At 38.5% G+C, this 26,665-nt stretch overlaps 1 protein-coding gene and 1 long non-coding RNA gene across 5 annotated transcripts in view; one reads left to right on the forward strand and one right to left on the reverse strand.

Annotated features, from left to right (window-relative positions):
* Window positions 1–1,851: 1,851 nt before the first annotated feature.
* Window positions 1,852–26,665, forward strand: part of USP47 (ubiquitin specific peptidase 47) — a 56,517-nt gene continuing 31,703 nt past the window's right edge. Inside the window, exons 1-9 of one of the 4 annotated variants that reach the window (XM_040609751.1) lie at window positions 1,852–2,042; window positions 15,502–15,561; window positions 18,624–18,827; window positions 19,828–19,944; window positions 21,087–21,225; window positions 22,843–22,939; window positions 23,521–23,666; window positions 24,474–24,553; window positions 25,405–25,554. In XM_040609751.1, the coding sequence (XP_040465685.1) occupies window positions 2,004–2,042; window positions 15,502–15,561; window positions 18,624–18,827; window positions 19,828–19,944; window positions 21,087–21,225; window positions 22,843–22,939; window positions 23,521–23,666; window positions 24,474–24,553; window positions 25,405–25,554 (1,032 nt within the window). In that variant the 5' untranslated portion in view covers window positions 1,852–2,003. The remainder of the gene's footprint in view (window positions 2,043–15,501; window positions 15,562–18,623; window positions 18,828–19,827; window positions 19,945–21,086; window positions 21,226–22,842; window positions 22,940–23,520; window positions 23,667–24,473; window positions 24,554–25,404; window positions 25,555–26,665) is intronic. The other 3 variants (XM_040609749.1, XM_040609750.1, XM_040609752.1) reach the window with 3 other exon arrangements.
* On the reverse strand, window positions 12,718–15,490 carry LOC121095231. The gene is made up of 3 exons (XR_005830031.1): window positions 15,297–15,490; window positions 13,122–13,124; window positions 12,718–12,729 (listed from the first exon to the last, which is right to left on the reverse strand). It is a non-coding gene; the product is annotated as an uncharacterized LOC121095231 (long non-coding RNA).

Here is a 26,665-nt window from a genome sequence, read left to right on the forward strand (position 1 = left end):
AGCTGATAAGCATTAATTAAAACTCTCTTTTCTAAATGACCCAAGTTCATTAATTCCATACTCTCCTTCCTATTATCAACTCTTTTTTTTTCTTTTTAACACACTTTTCCCTCTTGTAGAGGGATAGCTCTACAGAACCCGGGGCTTAACATGAAGTATCATTAAGAGCAAAGGACTCCCTGGTTCCTGCCTTGATGCTTGATTTCGTCTTACTAGAACTCAAATGTCTAAGGTGAGGGGCTTTCAGGTACAGAGTATTTTAAAACTAGGGTGGCAAGAGCTCCTGTCTCAAAGAACCTCCTAACCTTTACTACACAAATCCCATTAAATTATGTAATAAAAATCTGGTCTGAAATACACTTAAAAACTGCTTTGAGTAAATTTTCGATGAGGGGATTTCTGTGCTTAGTTCAAGAAGCAAAAGAGGAAGGAAAAAAAAAAGAGAGGGGGAGGAAACTTAACACCTACCACAGCACACTTTAAATATAAAGGTACTGATGTTTTTATTAACAGAAATTACCACTCTGAAGCCTTTTAAAAAGTGTTTAGATACTATACTAATATAAACACTAATAACATGTCCTGACTCCAAAATGTGCTACTTATCTCACCTTTGAGAAACCAGGGCGATGGAGAGGAAAGCGAGAAGTTACTTAAACATAAAAGTGGCAAAATGGTCATTTAATTTTACAAAATCTTCACAGTAACCTTCAGTAAAACAGGTTTCAAAAATTACCCCAAAACACAAAGTTTCTGGGACACAAAACCAAAAAGAATCCTCAATTCTGCATTTTTCCACAAGAGGACACTAAAATAATGAGAAAAATAGTGGTACAACAATGTACTACTGCTACATACCATTCTTCTTCATTCAGTACAATGCTTGTCACTTAAAAATTATTTTGCAGTGAAGTAGATGTTAATATAGAAATAATTTTCTAGTAATGTGTATTGTAGTCGTTCTAGTGATTCGGATTTGGCTTTTAGCAGGCCTCAGGTGCCATGAAAACCAGCAACATTTAAGATTGTCATGGACAAAAATCAACACCTAAGCGATGCCTTCTATTTCATTTGAAAACGAACTATTAAACCTAAATTTACAGAGAATCAAGCATGTGGGATCAGGCTGTGCTTACTCGTCGACTCCTGCTGCTGCTCTTCTAACCCCACAGCCAGGCACCAGAAAGTTACAAGGGGGAAAAAAATTGTGTGAAACAAACTGGAAGAGCAGCACACAATCCCTTGACTCCGGCAAGTTTCCCTCACAGACAGCAGGGCGGGAAAAGCTGCGTGAGGCGAAGCAGCGCTCCACCTCCCTCCCCCCCGTTACCTCAGGGCAGCGACTCACTCATGGGAGGCCCTTCCAAGCGCTCTTCCCCACCTACAGGCCACGACCTCTGGACACACGCCTCCTCACTTACCTAACGCAACTTCATTTTAATCACTCGCTACTCTCGCCCGCCGCAAGCGCCGCGGCCCCTCCCGCCTGCCCCGAGGCCCGTGCCGGCCGCCCACCCACGGACGGTGCTTCCCGCCGCTGCTCTTTGGGGCAAGGAGACGGGCGGGGGGTGGCGGCAGCCGAGCGCCATTTACGGCCCGCGGGCGGGAGGACGGCACGGTGCGGCTCTGCTGTGGCCGCCTCCGGGGGTTATGCTCTTTGTATTTAGCTCCTTGTACTTGTACTACACCGCTCCTTGTACTTAGCCGACAAGCAGGCACTTCGACAGCACAGGCCCGCAGCAGCCGGCTGGCCGCAGGCGGACAGGGCGGCCAGGCGCGCCCGGGCGCGGCAGCGCTGTGCCGGCTCTCGCGAGAGCAGCGCCGGCGGCCATTTTCCCCATTGATTGGCGGGGGCGGAGCGGGCGGAGGCTGTGGCGCTGCGCTCGCCGGCTGGGGCGGTGGCGGAGGAGGATGAGCCGCAGGCGTCCCCCCGCCTCCCGCTGCTGACGACGACGCTCAACTCAGCCTGCTGTGGGGTTGGGGTTAGCGTCGCGCCACCGGCCATGGTGCCCAGTGAGGAGAACCAGCTCGTCCCCAAAGAGGTGAGGTGGACCAGGGTTGGGGCGGGAGAGCCTTGGACTGGGCGCTGCCGGGGGAGGTAGCGGCGGCGGCCCCTGCGGCGTGCGGGAGGCCCGGGGTGCCGGAGCCGGCTGGGGAGGGCGGAGGAGGCCCGGCCCGGCCTGGCCTGGCTCGGCTTCGCTGTCTTCCTGCGAGGCCCGGCGGGAGGGAAGGCCTGTCTTTGTGAGGGGGCTGGGCAGCCTTTGGCCCACGGAGGGTCGGGCCTGGGGTGCGCGGGGGGAAGGGGCGGCTTTTCCGCGTGAGCTGGTGTGGGGAGGAGGAGGCCGGGGCCGAGCCGGGCCGCGCAGGGCCCCGCAGGCGGCCGGGGAGTTGCACCTGTCCGTGTCGCGGCATGCGGGGAGGCCGGCCTGCGTGGCGGTGGGGCTGCGGTCGGGTCGGGCCGGCGGCGCCTGCGCTCGGCCGCGGGCCGGGCCGCTCCCCGTGTCAGAGGTCTTGTGCGGAGCCCTGCGGGCGGGCAGCCCGGCCCCGGGCTGGAGAGCAGCCGGGTGAGGGCCCTGAGCTGATGGGAGCAGAGGAGAGAGCAGGCCCCGGCGGCCGGGCGCGTCTCTGGGTGCCCGAGGACGTCCTCGGTTGAGGGAAAGGGGCCGGCGTGCGAAATGGCAGCCGGGGGGGCCGCCGCGTTCGTGGGGCAGCTCCGTGCCTCCCCGGCGCCGCCGCGAAGCGCTGCAGATAAACGCGCGGTAGTGCTTGCGGGGGGTGCCGGAAAAAGTGTGGCCCGGCTCAGCAGTGGGTTGAGTTTCCTTAATTGTGGGCCCCTCATCTCTCCTCTGCTGCGGGAGGAAGGGAGAAGGCTTGTTTTTGGCCATAGGCTAAAGATAAGAGCCTGCGTGAAAGAGGAAGGCTAAGCCTCTGTCCTGCAGCGATAGGCAGATGACACGTGTCAAGTAAAAGCGATACTGTGGAGGGGAAGGAGTCTTTTGAGTGATGGCGTTAAATGTTTGGAAACAGTTGTTCATAGAGTAGTATTAGCAGAAACTTTACTTCATGAGCAGGTACGCTTACATATTTAGCCAACTTTTCTGACAGTTTTACTGTTCTGATAAATTATTCAATCCCTCTTGTTTTTTTTCAAATGTCTGTGGTTTGTTACATCTGCCTGTGCCATCATGTATTCATATGGGAAGCTTTGCGAGGCAAGGACTTGAATTTTGTAGAATTTAGCAAAATGAGATGCTGATCCTTAAATGGTATCCTTGATCAGAACTGTGAAACAAAGACTGACTTCTAGAAACAAATTTCATGCATACAGTTGTACAGGGAAGTACAGAATGTATGTAGGGCAAAGGTAACTTCACCGCTTCTTTGCTTTCATGAAACACTAAGGTTTCAAGGACTGTGTTAAGTTTTTTTGCAGGGAAGAGAGACCTTCAGAAACTTCAGACAGAGGATGGAGTGTAGTAGCTAGTGTGCTTAAATATTTGCTTTAAAAAAACCCCAAACACCTACAAAAACAGAAGACCAGGGATAGAAGGTAGTAGCTAGTATACGTAGATATTTCGTCTTAAAAATAAACAGAGATAAAGGAGACTGGCAGGAGAAACCTTGTGGTATTAGTTGTAGTTAACTGGAACAGACAAGGTGATTAATAAAAGCAGCTAGCTGAGGCTGTTTCTTCAGTTAATGTATTAATAGAATCCCTGTTGGCTTTAAAGTTGTATTCAGAATATACATATGATTCAGATGTGTATTTTTAACTGACTCATTGGACTAGGATTTTGAATGCACTTTCATCTGTAGGGAGGGGAGGTATGGGTGAAGGAAAATGAATACATGTTGTTATAGATATGGATATCTTGAACACACAGTGTGAAATCTATAAACTTTGTACGTTGATAATGCTAGTGCAAGTTGCTTTTTCTCAGCAAGCTTTCTCAAGTTCTTTGTTCTGTACCTATGCATGTTGTAAGTAATGGCACTGAACAGAATACAAGAAAAATTGATGGGGAAAACAGATTAGCTATTTGTATTAAGCCCATCTAGTTATATATACATATATATATATAAATAGAAGTTTATCTTCAACTTTTCCAATGTTTTTCAGTATATCCTCATTTTTATTTCATTGATAGGAAGTTAATAAATGCATTCACATCAAATCCTTCTGAGATTCATTAATACTCTATTCATTAATACTTTTATAATGAGCAGAGAACACTGTGAGGTACAGGTAAACAGAATTGTCCAGGTCTCCGAGTCCTCAACAGCCTTCTCCTAAATATTCCTGTTATGCCGTTGTCAGCAGCTGGAGGCTAAGCAGATCATTTGGAGTTTCATTTCTGCCCTTTAGGGCTGGATAAAGGATTACAGTTCATGAGTTTTGTCCCTTCCCAATGGGCTGAGTAGTATTGCTTGTATAGCTCACTGTCTTGTGCTGTTTCAAAGATTAAACTGGGATGTGAATCAATGGCTGCTAAAGACGAGTACACAACCATATTTTTATTTGCCTTCCAGTGTAAAAGAGCAGGAAGAAATGTAATGTTGTTTGCTTTAGGCCAGTCTGGGGAATGACTAACCATCTGAAGGAGTAGATGGGAAAAGGATTTTGGTTCTTTCCTATGAGTTTATATGATGTCATGGTAGATAGGGTAGTAGTAGGTATCTATAATATTAACAGCTTCTCTGTTTTAAGAATGGAAAGGTAGGTATTAGGCTGTTTATAAGTCTTTAGTTTTTGTTTATATGTATCTGTGTATGCTAACAAAGGTTCAGATTGCTGTTTTTAAAGTATATTGCATGGATTTTTTTCATTAGGTCTTGTAAAGCCTAATAGTTTTTATGGATAAAAAATACTAGTAATTTCACTTGGAGTATTTTTTATTAGTCTTTTATAAAAAAATTTCTTTTGGACACTGCATAGGATCAGCTGCATATCTGAAGTACAGGTAATCTGGGCCTTGTTATTTTTTCTTGCTCATAACTTTGGCATAAAGTTATTTTTCATTTGGAACAGATGTATTTACGCAGTTTCTAATAACAGAGTATTGGGATTTCTTTTTATATTGACACTTGCCCAAGTTATGTAGGCATTTAGTAAATTTGTTCTTGCATCCCTACAGCTGCCCAGCACTTTCCCAACTTTCTGTAATTGTGTGACCAGTAATTCCTCATGGTGAGGACAATGAGAATTGTTCATAAGATGTGGGATTCAGTGTGAACTGGTCTATGTTCCTTTTTTTTCCAGTCCTCAATTCCTTTCTTCTTTTCATCCAAAAGATAAGTCATTTAATTTGGTAGTCTTTTATATCCAATAAAAAAGAAGGCATTGAGTAGCATACAGGACGTTGCTGCACCCTGGTAGTAAATGCTAGGTTTGTTCTTTAAGAATTGCCTTGTTATTTGGTATAATTTTTCCCCCATTAGTCCAGCAAAACAGTAGTCCTTGGGGGGGAGGGGGAATAACTGAAAATTAAAAAATGGTGCTATTAGAAGGGAAAATACTTCTATGGCTTTCAGCGTTACTTATAGGAAAAGTAGACTTAAAACTTACTTTGGGCAAATATACCTCAAATAGAAAATAATAAGATATTCTAATCAATACAGTTGGTGAAGAAGTTAGATGCATGTTTGTTTACTGGTAATGTAAGTGAAATTCACTAAGACTTTTCTTGAAAATGAAGACATGTCAGAACTTGGTGAATGTTGCCCAGGATTGGTCAGAATATGGAAGGAATTGGTCAGAATATAAGAAGTATGTTCTGCCATGAGGTTTTTGAAGTGTCTGTGCCACTAATTAAATAAATGCTGTGCAGATACTTTCTCAACGTGTTCCAGCATGAAGTATCCAAAGTACACCTGTCAAAATATATATATATATGCTTTGTACTTGCTGCCATTAAATCAAATAGTGAGAGTCCTCTCTCAGCTAACTAATTTAAGTTTTTTCACCCCTACAGTAATGAATCCATTTTAATCTTATGCATTGAGCAAATAAAATACGTTTCTTGATGGGTATCGCTCTAACTTCAGTAGAAGTGCAGGAATCTGATTAAGGTATTTTGCAGTTCTATTTAGTAAAGGTGTACTGATCTTTTCAGTGCTGGTGACATCCTTGTTCTTTCATTCCTATGTACAAAGAGATTCTACAAGTGGTTACAGCTTGTGTAATTTATCAGTTTTTCATGCTCTCCTTCTCATGTACTCTGTTGTAAAACATAAAGGTATGATTGTGACAATGAGAAACTGACTACTTCATTGACTGAACAAATATTCTGAAAATCAAATTTGAGAGACAGAAAATCCACACAGAATTCCACCAAGTCATTGTTCCTTGCAAACAGGTGCCTTCTGAATGATATTCAAGTAGTACTTCAGTTTGGTGAATAAGACATGAGAGTAGAATGCAAGATCTTTCACTGCTTAGTTCAGCCACTGGGTTTCCCAGTCGGAGTTTAGTTCCCCTTGCTATATACATCTGGGTATTTAATCTGTAGTATGAGAAGGATGATCAGGAAAATTATTTAATAGCACCTCGAGATCATTGGATGAAATTTTTTTGCCTAATAGGTGCTAACTGCTTCTTAGGTAGTACGTGGTACTGTAGCCACAGTCTTTAAATGCTGCTGGCTAAAGTTACTATGCAGTAGAATAATCTTGACAACTGACCTATCACTTTGATTTTACTTTTATTTTTGCAGTAATACATTTTGAACATCACAAACAAGAAACACAGTTTTCTCTAGTGTTTTGTGGGTGTCTGATGACTTCTAAATCAAGTTTCTAAACCAAATGAGTGCGGTAGTATAAATGTAATCCCCCCCTTTTTTTTTGTACAGCTACACAGTGTTTCTCAAACTAGTCATGAACTTTTTCCTAAGCTACGTAGTAGTTATCTGAAGGCAGAGAATACTTCAAAGATTTGTTGACATTACATTCTACACTATTATCCTTGAACTGAGAATTTCAGCCTACAACACAGAAGTTTCTGATGTTTTGTTTGTTGCCATTTTTAACTAGGTGAAGTCCACCAACTCTATTTTCTGTTGTTTTTAAAACCCAAGTACCCCTGGATTTAGATCAATGTGGCCTTGCATCATAGTTTAAAATAGAAATCGTCCTACTACACAAATACTGATGAAAGTCATTATTATCCAACTTCCTTTTGCTGATAGAATTTATTGATATTAATACAAGATTAAAACTTGTGGAGACTGAGTTTGTGTTAACTTTCATTTACGTGTTTTAGTCCTGTCAGAATTCAGCTTGGAGTGGATGTTCTTTTAAACCTTTTCCCCAGTACATTACAATTGATGCAGTAATGGACTAAAATACGTACAGGTGTTGATATATCTGGTCACAGCTCTACTCTCTATAGCAGGGGTCCTCAAACTATGGCCCGTGGGCCGGATACGGCCCCCCAGGGTCCTCAATCTGGCCCCAGTATTTACAGTTTTCACAATTACTTTAGCCTGGTTACTAAAACTTGGAAATTAAACAATTCATAGGATGAAAGAAGATATGATCAGTTGAAATTACAGTCTTTAAGAATAAGAGAGCAAAATACTCAAAATGTCCAGTGGTTAAAAAAAAAACTATTTAGATTTTAAAACTCAGTCTGTTACTACTGTGAATGTATTCTTTGTTACTTATTGATTTCCTTAATTTGTTAACAGCAAACTTTGTTAAGAGTTCTTATGTGATCTGTAGGCATGACCAGGAAATATCTGTATGCTTTTGTTATGGACAGTTGCTATATCTGATTTTTAAGGGAAGTAACTAATCCTGAATCACCTTAATTTACCGTATTTAGAAGACTATTAGGAGGTAAGTGTAAGGAGACTGGTTCTACAAGACATTAAGACAGATGTATTTAAAGTTTTCTAAAATACAGAACCTGAGTGGAAAATAGCCTCTGTAAAACTGAAAAGCACGTGTTTTGATCTCTAGTTCACCTGACCCCAGATATGTGCCCCCGTTGCCATATCCTTTTCCATAGTCTTTTGAACACCCTGGATACATGTACTTATCTGTGGTCCCATACCAACCTTTTCTGGTTGTCATTTCTGTTTTTTAAATGCTTTTTACAAATGACCCAGCAATCCACAGTAGTAGGAATGCACTCTCAAAGGTAAATGCTATCCTCATAACATACTCTTTATTTCTGAGGTTTAGTGTTATTTTTGCACATGTTCAGAAAGTTGGAAGTATTAGACTTTGAAGTGTGTATATATTATAAAAATAATCCGCCCATATGCATTTTACAGGAGTGACAGTGAACAGCTGGCATGCAACTCTTTTCAGTGCGGTGGCAAACACTTTTGCTAGTTTTTTTTAAACAAAATTTTGTTACTAGAGAAGCATTTCTGAGGAGGTAGTCTTTGAAAACAACAAATGAAGCCATAAACTACATGAGGCAGAGATCGAAACATGCCCATGGCAGGGGCGGTTGGAACTAGATGATCATCTTCAAGGGTCCCTTTCAACCTAAACCATTCTGTGATTCTCTGTACCTCTGTTTCCAAAAGGAACAAGATCACAGAGGCCCTGCTACAGAATTCTATTTTGTACCTCTTCTCCTTTCTGTATCAGGTCATCCACCATAGGAAAGCATTCTTAGGGTTCACTTAGCCAGGTGGTTAGTCTCGGTGTGTCCCCAGCCACCTTCTGTGATCTCCTGTAGTTACCATGTATCTATAGCAGACTGAAAATAGTGAGTGTGGTGTGAGGGTAAAAGCAATAGGATTGCTGCAGTAATGGCACTTTTCGCTCTTCTGGCCCTCTTGCCCTGTGAGCAGCACTGACGTTTACAGAGACCCATACCGAAGGATGGAGGGTGTATTTCAATCTTTCAGGATACCAAAGGAAGTTGCAGTATGTCCAGGTGGTTGATACTTAGTAATCTAAGTACTACTACATACAATACATGCATTTAAAATACTACTGCTACTATGCTGGTACTGTTGTATCTATCACTCAGTCCTTTTCCAGGAGAGTTACAGAATCTGTTGAGAAGCTAGAGGGCTGACTCAGGTTAAAGCTAACCCACTGAAAAACCAACCAGAAGTGTTTAATTTTAAGAAGGATTAGCAATGTGAGCCTGCTCAACATGTAGCTGCATGACCAGGACCAGCACAAGAAAGGGGATAATGTTGGGGTGGAAATGAGCAGGTGGGAGCAAGACTGCTTCTTCTGGCAGCAGTTGCTGATATTCAATCTTTAATTGCTTGTGTAACTGAAGCATTGCCGTGTTCAATGTTTTTAAGCTGCTGTGTATGTGTGAAGTGTTACTAGTGCACTGTAAATTCATCACCGTCTTACAGGTTGAGTTTCCAAAATAGAAGTTTGTGAACATATCAGTTCATATCAGTGTATAAGTGTATGATTATTTTTAATTGCGGTGGTCTTAATGAGTTATCTTATTCAGGCATCAATTTTGTTCCTTTGAAGTGTATCAGATACTATGAGAGGAAAGCATAGATAAATACCATAGATCGAAGTAGAGGGGAAGCAGTGTAACTAAGGGTGTAATGCTGCAGATGTGTTTAAGTGAAACAGTGAAGCAGTTTGAACTGACATAGATAAGGGTTCACGAGGTTGAAACTGGAGTTCAGGCTTTGTAATGGGGAGCATGATTGGGCTAGCCTGTTTTGAAGACACTTGGATTTTTACTCTATTGACAATTTTCAACAATATTTTGTCAGTTTTTATTGACTGTCCTTGCACTGTCTCTGAAGTCTTTCTAACTGTAATTGTGGGGATGGGGAAGTTGGCTGAAATCTTTGTGATCCAGCAGAGGTGAATGGGTGTTAAAAGTTGATAAGCAGTAGTGATAAAAACATAAACAAACAAAAGTCTCATTTCAGTTATGCAAAATTAAAACAGTAATGATACCACTTTCAAGATTATTTTTTAAAATCACCCTGTTGTATGTTAGCCCTAGTAGGCAGCTAAGCAATATGCAACTGCTCGCTCACTTCCCACCCCCTGTAGGACAGAGGAAGAGGAAAGGAAAAGCAAGAAAACTTTTGGTGTTGAAATAAAATTGTCTAACTGAAGAAGAGGTGGAAGAATTGTGTGTGGGGGGGAACCCAAATAAACAAAACAAGGGATGCAAAGGCGGTCACTCACCATGTGTCCTGTGGGTAGACCAGTGCCCCACCAATTTCCAGGCAGAGATGGAAAATAGCTAAACCTCCTCCTTTCCCTTTTGTTACAAAGCATGGTGTTACGTGGTACGGAGTATCTGTTTGGTTAGTTTGGGTCACCTGCTTGGTTGTGTCCCTTCCCAGCCTCTTACAAACCACCCAGTTTGTTCACTGGGAGGTCAGGGTAAGAATTGTAGAAGGCCTTGATGCTATGAAAATATTGCCCAGCGAGAGCTAAAACATTATTGTGTTATCAGCATTTTTTTAGTCACAAATCTAATATACAGCGCCTTAGGAGCTTCTGTGAAGAAAATCACCTCTATCCTGGCCTGGCCAGGTACGCACCTTTTTGGTAGTTTTTTCCTGTTTTCCAGTCTTGTTCCTAGTCAAGAGGGTAGACAGAGAGGACATTGCTAAGACTGGTGAATCCTTGATATCCCGTCCCAGTGGGGGGGGTTGGGGTGGAAGTGAGGGGTCAAAGGTTCAGTAATTAGGACAGTGGTCAGTCAGGATATGTGTTCTTGAATGTGGATGGTATTTCAGGCTTGGTGTGAGGCATTTTTTTCCCAACCAGTAATGGGACAGAAGACCTCTGTTCAGTTTCACTAGCTTCAAAGGGCAGTTGTTGGATTTTGCCTGAAGTCTCTCCAAGTATAATGATGGATTTGAAGTTGAGGATAAAATATGTTATTCAGGTACTCACAAAACTGATACCACAAAGTTAGTAAAATTCAAATCAAATGATTGTGTCTAAAGGTTGTTCAGAATTATTTTGTCACAGGAAATGTTCCAACACAAGATATATCAAGTTAACAGCTCAAAATGATTCTGTTTATGGAGACCTCCTGGGATCAGTGTTTTTAAAAAGTGTATTCAGTTTGCCACAAGCCTTCTGTAAAATACTTCTTTGTGAAGTATGTTTTGGTTCAGGCATTTGTAACAATTCTAAGTGCAGTGTTCCCTCATTAACTCAAACTGAGCTGCCGTGAGGCTCCTTTGTTGAATAACAACTCAGAATGCTCTGACAGAATTAGTCTAGTAAGTTGTCTTTTAAGAAGTTGCATCTGTCCTCAGAAATAAAGCCAAATGTGAGTCCGATTTCTCTTTTCTTCAGTAGATGAGTAACTACAGCACTGTCCAAAGCAGTGGAGACCACCTGCTCAATGCTTCACTCATTCTAAGGACTTTATCACCCCTTGTTTACTTCCCAGAGGAGTGACCTACTCATCTGGCTGTATCGGGGAAGCTGGCCTCTGTAAGGAGAGTTTTGTTGGGCTGGGAAAAAGCATGGAGCATGACTAGCCCAGCTGTGGGCAAAAGGGAGTTGTGGGCTGTAAGACTCTCTGAAGTCCATAGTTGTAAATGCTCAGGGTAAGGAGAAAGGTTTTAGAGTGGAGATGGTAATCTAGCTCTGATTATTCTTCTCTTACTTGCTGTATATTTGAGAAGTCTTCGGTCTTCACATTTTGTGCAGAATGCAGTGCTGTCAGAATGTGTCCAATGTGGTGTTTAATGGTTGGACCTCTTGGAATAGGTGAAGGAATTCCCGAAGTATGGTTGTGGTTTCTCAAGGAGCTGATTTGATAGCAATTTGTTATTGTTGACAGAGTTGAAACAAGCTTCTGTTTGGTTGAACTGTAATTAATGTCTGAACATTTGTATACAATGATACTTTAGAAGTAAAATGTACAAGTGCAAACTACGTGTTTGTAACTGAAGCTAACAAATTTGACTTTGTACTTGTAATTGCTGGAAATGTGTACCCGGTCAGTTACACAGACTTGGAATGTACACCCCAAAGTTTGACCAGCAGTAATGTGATAGGCGCTAGTCACTTGTGTGCATTTCACGTGGTAGTCTTAAGTTGCTGATGCTGCATGAAGTCTGAGAATTGCTGTTTTAGGCTTAATCATCCAAGTCACTTTGTGAATGTAAGTATCATGTCTGCTATTGCCACTTGCTACAGATCTCATTGTCTTTCCTCTGTATTGTAGTGATTTGTGAGAATTATTTATAGGGTGTGGACATGTAGGAACTTTTCTACTGGTGATAATTTTAAGTCTCAGTAGGCCATTAACTTCATTTGGCAGTCAAACTTAACACATCTGTTATTTAAACTCTTGACCTGAAACTTGTGATTTTTCTTACTGATTTATGCTGTCAGTATTTTTGCCTATTTGGAAATGTTGGGTAGAATCTACATGAAGTCTGAGCTTAGCTATAGGTTTCACTTCCAATCTCTGAAAATAATTTTATAAAAGAACTGAAGCAGGGATTAGTCTTGGGAGGATCTTCTGTCATTTGAAAAACAAAATGTTTGTATTGGTTTGGCCTCATAATGTTAGTAAAGTGCTGCTATAGAATTTTAATTAATACAGTGATTCAGAGCTGAAAAATAGCAAGCCACATATAAATGCTGTGTTAAAACCACTACAGTTCAGCATTTGAATATAGTTTTGACAGATCTAGTAACACTAATTTTTTTGTTCCTCTATTTTCAACAAATACAGAACATGTATCATCAAAGCTAAAGTGTCAGTCTTGCAGATGGCACTGATAACAATGCTTTCTTTGTTAGTATATACAGAATTACAGCTTGAATTACTTAAGCACTACGATATATTTTATCCTCTGCAACTTACAGATGCAGAACTTTAACATAAAAAAGATGAAATATATTTTTAGAAAGGTACATGGGGTAACTACTTATGTAGTATGGAGCTCTAGAATGTCCACCTGTGTCAGACTTCCGTGGATTGCATGTTTGTGTTAATCTTTTGCAAGTCTGGTCAAATATATAGTCAGAAGTCTTCTGCATGCAGATTTGGGAACATAATCTCCTTTCTAGAAATGGAAAAGTGTAAAAGATGGAGTGACTTGGGGTGAAGGTGTCAGTGTGTTAATATTTTTAAAAGGTTAATGTTTGAAGTTAAGATTTCAAATACTTATTTACCAAAATACTAGCTTGGAAAGATGTCTGTAATAAAATAATCATAGGATGGTTTCCTAAATCGTAACCTTAAGTGGCAGTATGCATTTGCCTTTTCAGATGCTTATGCAGTTGAGGGTCTGCAACTTACTTTACTATTGCTGGTGGTGTGCATCCAATGTCGCAGTATGGCTTTGTAGGACTTCTCACAAGTACAGAATAGATAGATGGGCTTGCTGCCAGAGTGGTTGCCCTTATTTCTCCTGAGGAAAAGGCGGTAGAAAATTTTTGTAGATACCTGTGAATACCATGTGTATGTTAGTTTGAAACCCTTGAACTATGTAGTTAATATGCTCATCTATTTTGTGAGGTGTAATAAATAAATGGTTTGGTGTATTCCAGAGTCATTTTTATCACAGTAAAATTTAGGCAACTTTATGTGTAGTACAGTCTTTGTTCTCTTAATTGTACTTTAAAGCATAAATTTCCATGGTGAAAGGGGCTTTTTTGTAAAATGTAGAGTTGAACTAGTGGTTGTTAAAAAGTATATTCTTAGAGTGTGATAGGGTGAATGCTTTAATTGAAAAGTAGGGAATGCTGCATTTGAAAGTTGACACATCTCTGTGGTTTTGTGATGTCTTGTCAGAGCAGTTGAAGTCTCTTAGTTACTTCTAAAATTCCTGAACAACATATAAGCAGTACAGTTGGTAAACTTGATTTGTTTGAATTCTGTGGAATATTGAAAACCAACTTTTGCCATTCAGAATTTATGAAGTGAAATAACTCATGGAAAATCTTTCAGCAGTCCTTTACTGAGAAATCAAGAGCTGAGAAACCAGCATAAAAGCATTCTTGTAAAGGAAGCAACCAGTAGATATTTTTGTCTAGTTCAGATGATGCCTGGAGCCTGTCTTCCTCTTCCACCCTCTGCTACACGCACCAAATGAAATAGCACATTAGAAATTACGCATGCTTCTGTGTGCACTGGATTTAACTTGTCTGTCTCTGGAGAGAAGGAATTCAGGCTGAAGTAAGGGTTCTTTGGAGACATGGATTAAGAGGAAAATTGGAAGACTTAACTCTTCCGCACAGGGCAATATACTTGATGGCTATTGTCATATTATAAATCAGCAGTTTCAAAATTATGCTTCCAGGACTTTATTAACCTTTAAGTCACTTCAGCAAAATGTATGTAACTTCCAACTGAGAGCAGGTAAAACTGGTAAGCAACAAAACATTTAAACTGTGGTGATGATTGTTTTCCAGTTGGGTTTTTTTTGGAGGGGGGAGAGGGTTGGGGTATTTTTGGTGTTTTGGGTTTGTGTTTTAAATTATTTTTAAAACCTCTGCCAAATCTGAAATTACAGACTGGTGTGTGAAGAAAAAAAAATGCTAGATACAATTACTGATCTTGGATTATTGAAACTTCAAAACTGGAACTTCAGCTCTCTTTGTGCAAAGAAAGAAATCCTGTCTTCTGTCATCCTGCTGAGAAGTTAAATGCAGCGGTCTAGGCTATTTTTGTAGGTCATTTGGTGGGGCAAATAGGGCACGTCAGTAAAGATTATGTCAGTATTTTATGTTTTGATAATCTTGACTGAGGGTGCAGTTGAAGAAATTTGGAAAAGAGCAATGATGTTGTTAGCATCTTCATCCTCACTTCCTGTTTTTCCTTTCTGGAAAAATACAAAGTGCAATGCTTCAGATTCGCAAACTAGTTAACTTGATGTTTGTCCATAGTCGGAAAACAGTTTTGTTATAGGTCATGTTTATTGTTGCATTTTTAATGGTACAACAGAGATACTAAGGCAGGCTTTCTCTGTAAGAGCATCAGGAGTAAGAAAAGTCATAACTTGCTTCTTTATTACCTTCAGCTGTGTACTTCAAAATGGGTTCATGTTAATAAAAACTTTTCTACAGGAAAGAATTCAGACATGAAGGACCAGTTTCATACAAACTGGATAGCTTCATAATTTATAAATGTAATAGTAAACTGAATTAGTTCCATGCTAATCTTGTGCTTGAGCCATTTGAAGTAAAACGTTTACCTGTGTCTGGAGGGCTTTTTATAATGTAATGAAGGAATTTGGTGGTATGAATTTATATCCTGAATTATTTATGTTTTCTTATCCACTTATTTTATGAAATGCAGTATGTAATGTATTACATTGTAAGAGCAGTGTTACATAAAAGGTTAGTTAAATTACAATTTAAATGGTAAAATACTGTGTACTGAACCTCACATTAGTAGAGGACTTGTTAAAGTATTTGGAGGCTATTCTAGTCATTCTGTGAATGGTGGTTTGAAACTCAGTAATAATACTTAGACTATAAAACTGACTTTATACAATAAAAGTCAGTTTACCATTTTAAAAGATGATGACTTCTTAATTTTGTTTTTATATACTATAGGATATGTTTTGGAGTTGCAGACAAAGTATCTTTGCTGAAATGAAGAAGAAATTTTCACAGGTAGACAGATGAAATCAACTTCATTAAATGATATCCAAGATACATAGTAACAGCATGATGCTGAAGCTTTTGTGTATTTCTTAACATGAGCATGAACTGTTGAATTTCTTGTGCATGTTCTTAAATACAAAGATAATGTACGTATTAAATGCTGTCTTAACAGAAGAAGCTTCAAACTGAGTATGTGTTCATATGTTTTTACACTGATGTATGGGTTCTTGGCCCTCTAGCTTTTCATTAAAAAATGGAATTGTGCAGCTGTCATAATATATAAATTCATATAATGACTAAAACTAAGTTTCGTGTTTACTTTGTGGACTCAGTTTGATAACAGCCTGTCAAAATAGTTTGGATGCCTATTGCTGGCCAGGATTGCCTTTTACACTACTTTTATAGTAAAGTAGCCACAAACAAGGTGTTTGCATTGTTGTCTGATGGTTCAGATGGTATATGTGAATGCTTGCCATGAATACGCTTGGACTGAGGTGGTTTTTGCTTTTATTTATTTACTGTGAACAACTTGGAGCAGTGGCAGTGTGAGTGATGGCTTAATACCCTTTGCTATACTGAATTAAACCAGTTCAGTCTGTCAGAATTACATCTGTGAACAAGAAAGAGAGGATTTGTCTGACATGGAACATCCAGCAACCCAACCAGCAAATCTTCTGTAATCTTCTATAATTTGTTTGCTTAATGTTACTTCTATTCATCAGATACGGTGTGTCTAACTATTTTCAGTACCAACTCCCAATAAAAGTCATAAGTGACCACTATCAAAGGTAGTGGAGAAAGTGTGAGTAGGAGGAGTTAAATTTATAGGTATCTTCTGCAGAGAGGAGGGGAGGGGAGTTAAGGTTGTGTAAAGGCAGTATGACAAGGAATTGAGCCGCTAATGGAGAACTTCGGTAGCAGGTCAAGTTGTAGCATCAGTACAAAATTACTGTGGGAATAATTACATCTGAGTTAACTTACATTTTCTTAGATGAAGCTGTATGAATAGTAGCAAATGCCTCTTCACCTGTCCACACTATTCTATAGAGAAGGGTGGGCTTCCACCCAGAGCAAGACTCTGCCATTGCTGGGGAATCTGGGTCATAAGTGTAGGTTGATCTTACGATTTTGTTGGGTTTTAGCTGTTGCTCATTTTCTCCAGAAAATCAAGAAAGCAGACCATTGAATAGCCTTCATCATCTCTGCTGTAACACATGATAAGAGACAAATTATGTGCTTGTTGTTTAGCTAAAAAAACCCAAACCAAACACCCACCACCCACCTACCCAAAGAAAGAAGAATGAAGCTGTTCTGGGAAATTATAAGGAGGAACCCAGGAGAAGTAATCACTGCTGAAATTTAACTTTAGTCTACTCAAGTACTGCTGTGTTGGTGCTGTGGGTGAAAGTGAGGATATAGTATGTTGAAATTACTTCAGCTATCTCAATTGTGTTTTCTCCTTGATGTGTGGTTAATCTTTCAGGAACAGTTTTGCCTGTCTTCTTGGAAAATAGTTCATAAACGTAGAATTCTCCAGTAAAGATTAAGTTGCAGATTTGTTGGAAATGGTGCCTTGGATCTTTTTGCAGCATGCAGTTAATGAAGAGCTCCACACAGGACATTACATTTGATGAACTTACATAAGTTGGACTTCAGAGTCTTAAGAAAAATCACAGTCTGAAGCAAACTACCATAGCACGGATTGGGCCAGGGTGTGGTTTTATTTTCCTTTCCCTGAGGATGATGGGAATAGATGGTGCAGTCAGATAACATTTTATGTTATAGTTGTGTGAAGACTGTCAGCCCATCTTGAATTTTTGTAAAATGAAGGGTTGCAGCATCACCTAGAATGTTTCTGTTCCTTTTTCAGAAGTTTGTAAGAGTTCATATCGTAAGGGACTATGCCACTTTGGTGGTCATCTGTGTTGTGAGGCTGGTTGTGTAGAAATACAAGGGATGCTGAAGTTGCTTAGATGTTCTTTGTATTCCCTAGAAGATGCTTATGACATGGCTGACAGTTACAGCATGAACATAGTTCTTGCTATTTATGTTTTCATCCACTGAAAGTCAGGGTAATACTGTGTGTATCTTTTTGCCCTTTTGGATGATGTGCCCTTTAGCCATGGGCTGAGATTTGGGTGCTCTGTCATGCATTACGTAGGCTTTCTGTGGGTTCCAAGTTGAAAAGGCTGAGTCCTTGGGGACCAATTATTCCTTTTACTGACCTGATGCTTTATCGTATGACCTGTTTTTAAATATTATTCTTTACTGTTCTACAACTTTGGAATGTTAAAACTAGTTTATTGTTCTTAGATCTTTAACTTCCTGGATTTTCAGTGTTGGAAAGTGTTGGGAAAGTACAGTTTTCTTGGCTTACTTGACTCAGTAAAATTTTATCACTATTCCTTTGTCACCTTCATTCAAGATTGTTACTTTCTAATTTCAGGTATATTGAAGTTGCTGTTTAAATCTGACTACTTTGTCTAGTAGCCATTTGGCAATGTTAATTTTTATTCCGACAGAAGACTTTCTGCTGTAACTCATGCAGCAGTGAATGTAGTAGGAGAAAGTTGGTGGCTTGATTATGAAACTTCTTATTTAATGGTCAGCTTCCAAGATTATTTGGAAGCTTGCAGCTCTAAAAATCACATTTGCATTCCTAAAAATCGCAAAAGGTATACTTCTGCCTCAGCAGGATTTATGATAGCATTAAAGCAAAATAAGAGTTTGAAGTGATGATTGAAAAGCCTGTTCCTGATTTGAAGCAGTCTTCTGTCTGCTTACTAGCTGAAATTCTGTGCAGAACTTGAGCAATTTATCTCTCTACAGTCATCCACACATAAAGATTTCTTGTTGTTCTAGAAAAATGGAGCTTGTTTTTACATGTTTTCCAAAACTGCAAACTTCTTAATTTTTGTACATCTGCTTTCAAAAATGAAAGTACAGTTTTAGGTTTCTTAGCTTGTAGAAGTGTATTACATTTTATTGGTGAAGTCTTGTTTGGATTTTTCAATTAAACTCAAATATGTTCTTACCTTTACTCGTGAATTGTTGCCTGCTTGTCATTTTAGGTGGAAAGTGCTGCTGAGGAACCCAGGGTCCTGTGTATAATACAAGATACCACAAATTCCAAGACAGTGAATGAACGTGTTACCTTGAACCTGCCAGCTTCCACACCACTGAAAAGGCTGTTTGAAGATGTGGCATCAAAAGTGGGCTACGTGAATGGAACTTTTGATTTAATGTGGGGAAATGGAGATAATGTAACTGATACGGTATGGCAAAGTGCTTTTTATTTCCTTTTGATAGCAAACACTTAAATCTTCACGTTATAGAAGAATGTGAAGCACTACTGCATAATGCGTTAGTACTCATTAAATTCCTGTAAAAAATTGTTCTCACTCAGTTCCTGTAAAAAGTCTGTAGAGACTGACACCACTTTTTTGATTTTGCTGAATTTTATTTTGTATTCTATCTACATTTTAATCTCGAAATGTGCTCTTAATTGATACAGGTATTTAATCAGTAAACACAAGAAACTAATACAATCATTCAGGTGTAATGCTAGTTTTCATTATCAGTATGTATTTTTAATAATAATACCCATTATAATTATTTTCTGTTTTCTGTGGTTGTCTTTGAGAAATATTTTCTTAACAGAAGCATGTTGTGTAGCAGCATTCTATGTTACTTATACCTATTTGAATTGATTATATACCAAAAAAATATGATTAATATAATCTCTGTGCTTTATTGTAAATCAGTGTTGTTTTTAGTTAATACGATTTCTACAGATGTACCTAGAAGACTTGATAAGATTCCTTAAGAACTAGATGTTAGTTTATTTCAGGTCATGTTTATGCTTGTTGAAATTCTTTTTTTTTATTTATTTCTTTTTTTTTTCCTCTTTAAAACAAACAAAACTGTATACAAGCTATCTAGGACACTAGATGGTTTGGATGGCTTGATGTTCTGCAAGAAACTTGCAGACCAGTGTCTTGACTCCTGAAGAGATTAACCAACTTCTAAGGATTAAACTGCACTGTAATACTTAATTTACACTGTTTCTTAAACTGTTACCAAGTTCTTTCAGTATTACTAATGAATATGTTTTGTTTATACTAGATAATTACTTATTTTTATTTCATCTTAGTGTGTCAGAAGCTACTTCAAGCAATGCACTTGGATGGAATCTGTAATTGTGGATAGATCTGTTATAACAACAAAAAAAGTGTTGTTTGGTGTTTCTTTTGTTTTTTGGGTTTTTTGGTTCAGCAGACTCCAATAGATCAGAACAGTGACAAAACTATTCTTGATGCTGGTTTTGAGCCAGGGAAAAAGAACTTTCTGCATTTGACAGACAAAGATGGCGAGCAGCCTCATATAATGCCAGTAAGTAAAATTTTCACTCAGGTACATAAGCTATAGTGCTGGGTGGAGAGAGATGTATTGTGTACTGCTCTTGTGAGTTCAGAAAATGAAATAAAATTGGACTGTAAGTTTCATACAAGCTTTTTCAGGAACATACTCAGCAGACACTTAGACTGCTATTTTGCACTTCTGGGTTTCTCCTGAGTAGGACCAATTCCATTAGTGATGATTTGCTGTCAGTTTTTATTTATGCTTGTCAAGTATTTATATAATGCTTTGTTGTGAGTAATTTTCTACGGTTATATAATTTAATTAATCTTTGACATGTTTAGAGATAAGTCTTAACAATACAGGTTTAATCATATACTTAATCCTTTTCCTCTGGGTGTTTGAGAGCAGTATTAGTACACTGACAGAAGTCTGAGAAACTGCAGTCCTGGATCAACAGCAGTTATCTGCTTCCAAATTTACCTTTAAGAAAAAAAAAAATGGTATATAAAAGAATAGTTGTCAGTGTTGCTTAAAGTAACTGTCTGCCACAATAAAATATTTGAAAATACCCTATTTCTCAAATATGTGATGCAATCAAAGATAAACACAGCTGCAGTTTATTTAAATCGGGGGTTGAATAGTGGTGATGTATTAAAATTTATTACTCAGCTCTTGTGTCAACATAATGCTGGCCTACTTAGCCTTTGTTGTGGACTTAATTATCTGAAAAGGGGACCCCCCTACACACACACTTAAATAATTGTACGCAGGATCAGAATTTGAGTATGATTCTGAAAGAATATTGAATTGTCATTTTTTATACCTGGAAAAAAAACTGACTCTCTTATTTCGGTGCAGAAAACTTGATACATAGGAGATGCTAAATTGCAAATTTGCATGTTGTATGCATTATAGTACTGTATTTGATTATACAGTATTCAAAAGGGTATTTGCTTCTGCTAATACGAAGCATGATTTGTGAAGGGGTTGAGAATTTGGAGGGCAGAATTAGTTACACAAGCAACTGTGTATCTGCAATTTTGTCAAACTTGCGTGATGTGCTTAGCAAAATTGATTTCTTAGCCACAAGGGAAAGAAGTAAAACTATTAGGTGCTTAAGTAAAACTTTGTTGTCTAATTTTTGCATACAATTAGTGTATTTATGTTTTCAGGAGGAGTCTGGTACAACAGATGACAGTGTGCAAGACAGATTTATAGGCCCTCTTCCACGAGAAGGCTCTGTTGGCTGTACCAATGACTATGTCAGTCAGAACTATTCTTATTCTTCAGTCCTCAGCAAATCAGAGACAGGTATAGTGATCTCTCTTGTAAGGGCAATGTTAATTTGTAAATATTAACACATTTAAAAATACCAGCAATTCAAAATAATTTTGAAACTTTGAAAGAAATTGTAAATTTGTTTTAAACCCCCCCCCACATCACTACTACATTTTACATCATATTTTCTGCAATATTCTTGTATGCTTTGGGAACAGGAGAGCTGTAGCCCATCCTTTTCTTTCTTGGGACGGCGCAATTCAAACTCTGTCAGGGGCTGTCCTTTTCAGCATTAACCTACTGCTGTGTCCCTAGTTGAGTGGTCAGGATTCTATTACCAAAAGTATTCACTTCAAGCTGTGTGTTCACTCACAGCTTAATGAGCACTTGATACTGTGTTATAGAGGGGCTATTGCCAAATCTCAGCACTCTGTGTGTCAACTAAAATCCTCTTGCTGTAGCCCCTGGCTGCAGTTTCTCTACCAGCACCATGATTCCCCAAGAGGTTTGTCCTCTGCTGCCTGGCTCCCCACCAGCGAGTGGAGACTCTCTGGAAGGGAAGTGCAGCTCTGCCTCGTGGACGGGTGCCAGGGCACATCCCGGGAGGCTGTCTGGGTACCTTTGCTGCGCAGGGGGATAGGAGGGGATGGCAAATCGTAGCTCAGTAATGAGACAAACTCCTGATACAAAGTTTGTTGAGCAGACGCAAAGGCAACATTCATTTTACACCAATTTATGCATGTTCAAGATGCTTTTGAGAGAAAAAGTTTCATCTACCACATACCTTTTTCATTTAATGTAACTGAAAAGTTGATCTGTATAGAGTAATAAAATATATATGTTCTAACTCGGTTCACAGTGTGTTCACAGAAATGTCTGTGTTTTGTTTGGAGTAGCTGCCTTTTCATTTTTAACACCTACTAAGACCTTCAGAGTATAAATAGGTATATTTAGTTTCTTTATTACAAAATGGTTCAGTATATGCTGCTTACTTATCAATTGCTGTTAATATTGTATATTTTGGAGAAAATTTTAAAATTACAGTAAGATGAATGTAAATAAATCCTTTTTCAGCTAATAAAAATGACACTGGTTTTTAGTAGCTGGTTTTAGAATATACATGTGTGCGGGCACTTTAGAGTGAGGGGGATTTTGTTTGTTTGGGTTTTTTAATTTATAGTTCTGAGATGATACTACAAATCAGTGCAGATACAAATTATATTTACATTATAACTAGGATATTTTTAGTTGACAACAGGCAATAAGCAAGCTAGTACGTAGTTGTTAACAAATTCTGGTTTCTTCTGTAAAAATACTGAGATCTACTCTGAACATATTCAGTTACCTATGTCCCTATTGGTGCAGTATTCAACACTAAATATGGGATATTGTGAAACATGATTGATTATCACTGAAATAGCTTTGTGTCATTCAGGGAAATTTTTTCTGTTGTGTAAACTATTACTCTCCATTGCTCTCAGAAATGAGCAATTGTAATATTCCCTCAAATTTTATAGTGCAAAATAACAATAAATGACAACATTTCTTAAGTAAACATCACCACAGAATAGTTTTCTTGTCATATGCTTTAACTCTTAAAGTGACTTCCCATCTATTTGCGTTATTTCCATCTCATTCTTGCATTTTTAGGTTATGTGGGGCTAGTAAATCAAGCAATGACTTGCTACTTGAACAGCCTTCTACAAACACTTTTCATGACTCCTGAATTTAGAAATGCATTATATAAGTGAGTATATAGGATCAGAACCTGTTCTTAAATTTGTGTTGGTATATATTGGTCAGAGACCCTTTTGAATTCCTGCTGTCAAAATTTCCTTCTTTGGATAGTGGAAAGCATACTTGAAGGCAACCTGGACAGACTTAGAAACTTTTAAGCAAATGTATTTTTGTTGTTGTTTTTGGTGGTTGTTGGGTTTTTGTTTTGTTTTGTGGTGGGTTTTTTTAGTAAAATACTAATAGATGTTATTGCTTGTGGTATGGACAACCTTTTTAAAGAATTTGCCCCATGTTGAAAACATCAAACATATATTCAAGTTTGATACTCAGTTTAGTTCATGTCTGTGTTTGTGCACTGAATGGCTTTGAAATTATTTAATTTGGTTTAGATTTTTACATTTAAAGAATAGTATTGTTATTTACTGCAGAAATGGAAAGCAATTTCATTTGGCTTTACCCAAGAAACAGAGCATCACTTAACTTCTCTAATCTGTCAGACCTCTTGAAATGTAATAAATGCTAATTTAAATGCCTTTTTCAGTAATGTTGTCAGAGCATTTTTAATTGTCAAATATCTTGTGTTGTGAATAGATGGGAATTTGAAGAATCTGAAGAGGATCCTGTGACGAGTATTCCCTACCAGCTTCAAAGACTGTTTGTTTTGCTGCAGACCAGCAAAAAAAGAGCAATTGAAACAACAGATGTTACACGGAGTTTTGGATGGGATAGTAGTGAGGGTAATATGCAGCTATTAAGCTTGTGTGATTTGCTTCAGTAGCTGCCTGTTAGGGGCCTGAACTGCTGATGATGGGGAAGAAAACCCCAGAGTAATTAAAAATAATTATTAGAATCCACTTTGTTTCAGTGGAAACAAAATATCCTGAATGGATATTTTGTTGTGGTATCTATTTAATTTTTAAGGAAGTTATATCTGAGTTTTAGGCTGTTAAAGTAAAAAGCTTTATATTTTTGTAGTTAAGCTGCCATTACGGTTGTTAATTGTTTGTAAAGAATTAGCTTTTTATGAGAAACTTGCATCTGTTTAGAATCACAGAGGTCTAATGCACGTTCCATATACATACAAAATGGTATGGATAATTCCATAAATTCAAACACTGTAGTTGTCTTTGACACTTGTATAGTGTAAGTTTGCCCCATAACCTGCTGATTTTTCCATGGAGTAATCACATGACTATATGGAGTTGAAAATGGGGGTGTAGAGAATAAACAAATTGGGAAAGAAGTCAAAACCAGTTTTATAACAGCACATATTAGCATTTATGTATTTTTTACATATTCTTGCTAATGTGTGCAATTCTTGTTTATGCGTGAACATCGCAAGCGAGCTCATGGCTTACTTTCCTAATTTAACTTGAGAGGCAGCTGCTTCTGGAATTGAACACTGGCCCAGTAGTGAAGAGTGTAGTAAGTAATAGGTACAGATGTAAAGGAGTAGCTTTTTAGAAAGTATTTGCAGGCTACAGTTAGTATTGGGGCTAGTAACATCTCTTGTTTTAATTAAGAGTAATTTCAATTTCTAACAGCTTGGCAGCAACATGATGTACAGGAGCTTTGTAGAGTCATGTTTGATGCTTTGGAGCAGAAATGGAAGCAAACAGAACAGGTAAGCTTATAAAGACTTTCTTTCGTTCATTCAGCAGTGTGGTATTCTTACGGCATTTTGTTGGGGGTATTTTGAGGATGATTGTGGAAAGTGTTAACTGAATTTTAAATACTAGGTTGTTGAAAGTCTGCAGTAGTGGCCAGTTTTCTTGTTTGATGCAACAGTTAAGCTACTATAATGTATAACTTTAAAGAGTGTGTTGCTTCTGTCTTCCTCCCCATTAAAAAGTTAAAAGTTAAAAGTGGAATATTTTGAACTCTGGATACCTAGTCTTTATTTGAAGCTTGGAAAGTGATTGTTTAATTCCTGTGATAGCTTCCTCGCTGTTAGTGTTTACTGGGCTACATTGTGGGCTCTTGAAGCTCAAGCCCACTCTTCCAGTGTAGGAGAATGGAATATATTCATATCACATGTTACATTCTGATAAGCGGCCAACTTATAGGCCAGTTTTCAGATTTGTAGACTGGCAAATACTTTATCTTTCTGCACCTGCCTCTGGAGACATAGGGAGGGACTCTGCAGTGTCTGATAACATCTGCAAAATCAGGCTTGATGTTAAAAAATGTACTTCAGGTTTGGTAGTTTTGTAGTCGCTCTTAAGGTTTGCAGTGTACTTGATGGTCACATCTAATGTGGCTTGAGACGGTCATTTGATAACATGTTTTGCGCACTGATGAGGCAAGGGAAATCAAGAAACAAAGAAATGTATGTCCTGCTGCGGAATGATATTGTAAATGTGTAGCTGTGCAATTAAGACTTAATTTAAAAAAAGGCATTTCGTTGTTAAACAAAAGAAGGGAAATACGTTCTATTTCATTTGTTTAAAGCTCTGTTTAATATGTTTGTTTCAGGCTGATCTCATAAATCAACTGTATCAAGGCAAGCTGAAGGACTATGTAAGATGTCTAGAATGTGGCTATGAAGGCTGGAGAATCGACACTTACCTGGATATTCCTTTGGTCATCAGGCCGTATGGCTCCAACCAGGCATTTGCTAGCGTGGTGTGTACTATTATGCTGACTAATAGTGCATCCATACACACATAGAATACATAATGCGACAGTGGTATAATTTGTTACATGGTAAGTATCATCCTAGATACTCCATCTTGGGGTGTTCGTCTTTGTGCAGTGAACCAGCTAGCAAGTTCTAGAAGATTTTTTTTGCCTTTTTGGTTTATTTTTTGGTTTTGGGTTTTTTTTCTTTTGCCCTTCAATGAGTCCTACTGGTGCATGTATAAGGGGAGGGGAAATGCAACTTTATTGCCTTAGGGCTGCAGTAATCAATTATTTTCTTCCTGATAAAATCTTCAGCATTTACTTGAGATACTTTTATGAGATCACAAAGTTTTATTTGGGTTGTTCTCTTTATTGGCACATCTGCTAAATTTTCATAGCATTGTTGAAAGTCTTAGTGAAAGAACAGAATGTTGACTTAAATTTCTTAGTTTTAATTACCATGTTGTTGCTGTGCTTTTTAAAGTTCACTTCTCAAATACCATATGCTTTTAACAAGCGATTTAATGATGATAATTAAAAAATCCTATCATACATCAGTGTTCTTGGTCACTTTTGCTCCAGCATTACTGATGTTGGCAAGCATATATATTGTTCAGTAAATCTGTGGAAGTTTGTTTTATTTTTTTCCACCCCCCTGAAAGGAAGTGATTACAGACTGTGAAATTTCACTCTTGTGGCCTAAAATACCTGTACCTATGGGTGAAGTTGTGAGAAAGGATAAGAATAAATCAAACAAGTCTTTCAGTAAAGGTTGTTCTAAACAAACACTTGTTGTGTAATTGGCTTACAAGGATTATTTATTATATATATAAAGTATTTTTCCTTTTGTATTTAGTATGCTGGCAATATTTTTAAAGCACCAACAGTCCGTAATTCTTAACAGTAATTCTGTTAAGAAAAGATTTGTTAGAGTTAGGTTAAACTGCAGTGTAGGTTCAAAGTGCTTCATACTTCAAATGCCAACCTTGAGAAGTAGTAAAAATGAGGGACGTTTCTCTCACAAAAGGGATTCAAGTTAGTTAAGTCCTTTTAATTCTTTTTAAGCTTGCATTAAAAATTTTTAGAACTATCCAGCTAATTTAAGCTGTATTAT

This window comes from Falco naumanni, chromosome 10 (assembly GCF_017639655.2).
Source record: "Falco naumanni isolate bFalNau1 chromosome 10, bFalNau1.pat, whole genome shotgun sequence".
NCBI lineage: Eukaryota > Metazoa > Chordata > Aves > Falconiformes > Falconidae > Falco > Falco naumanni.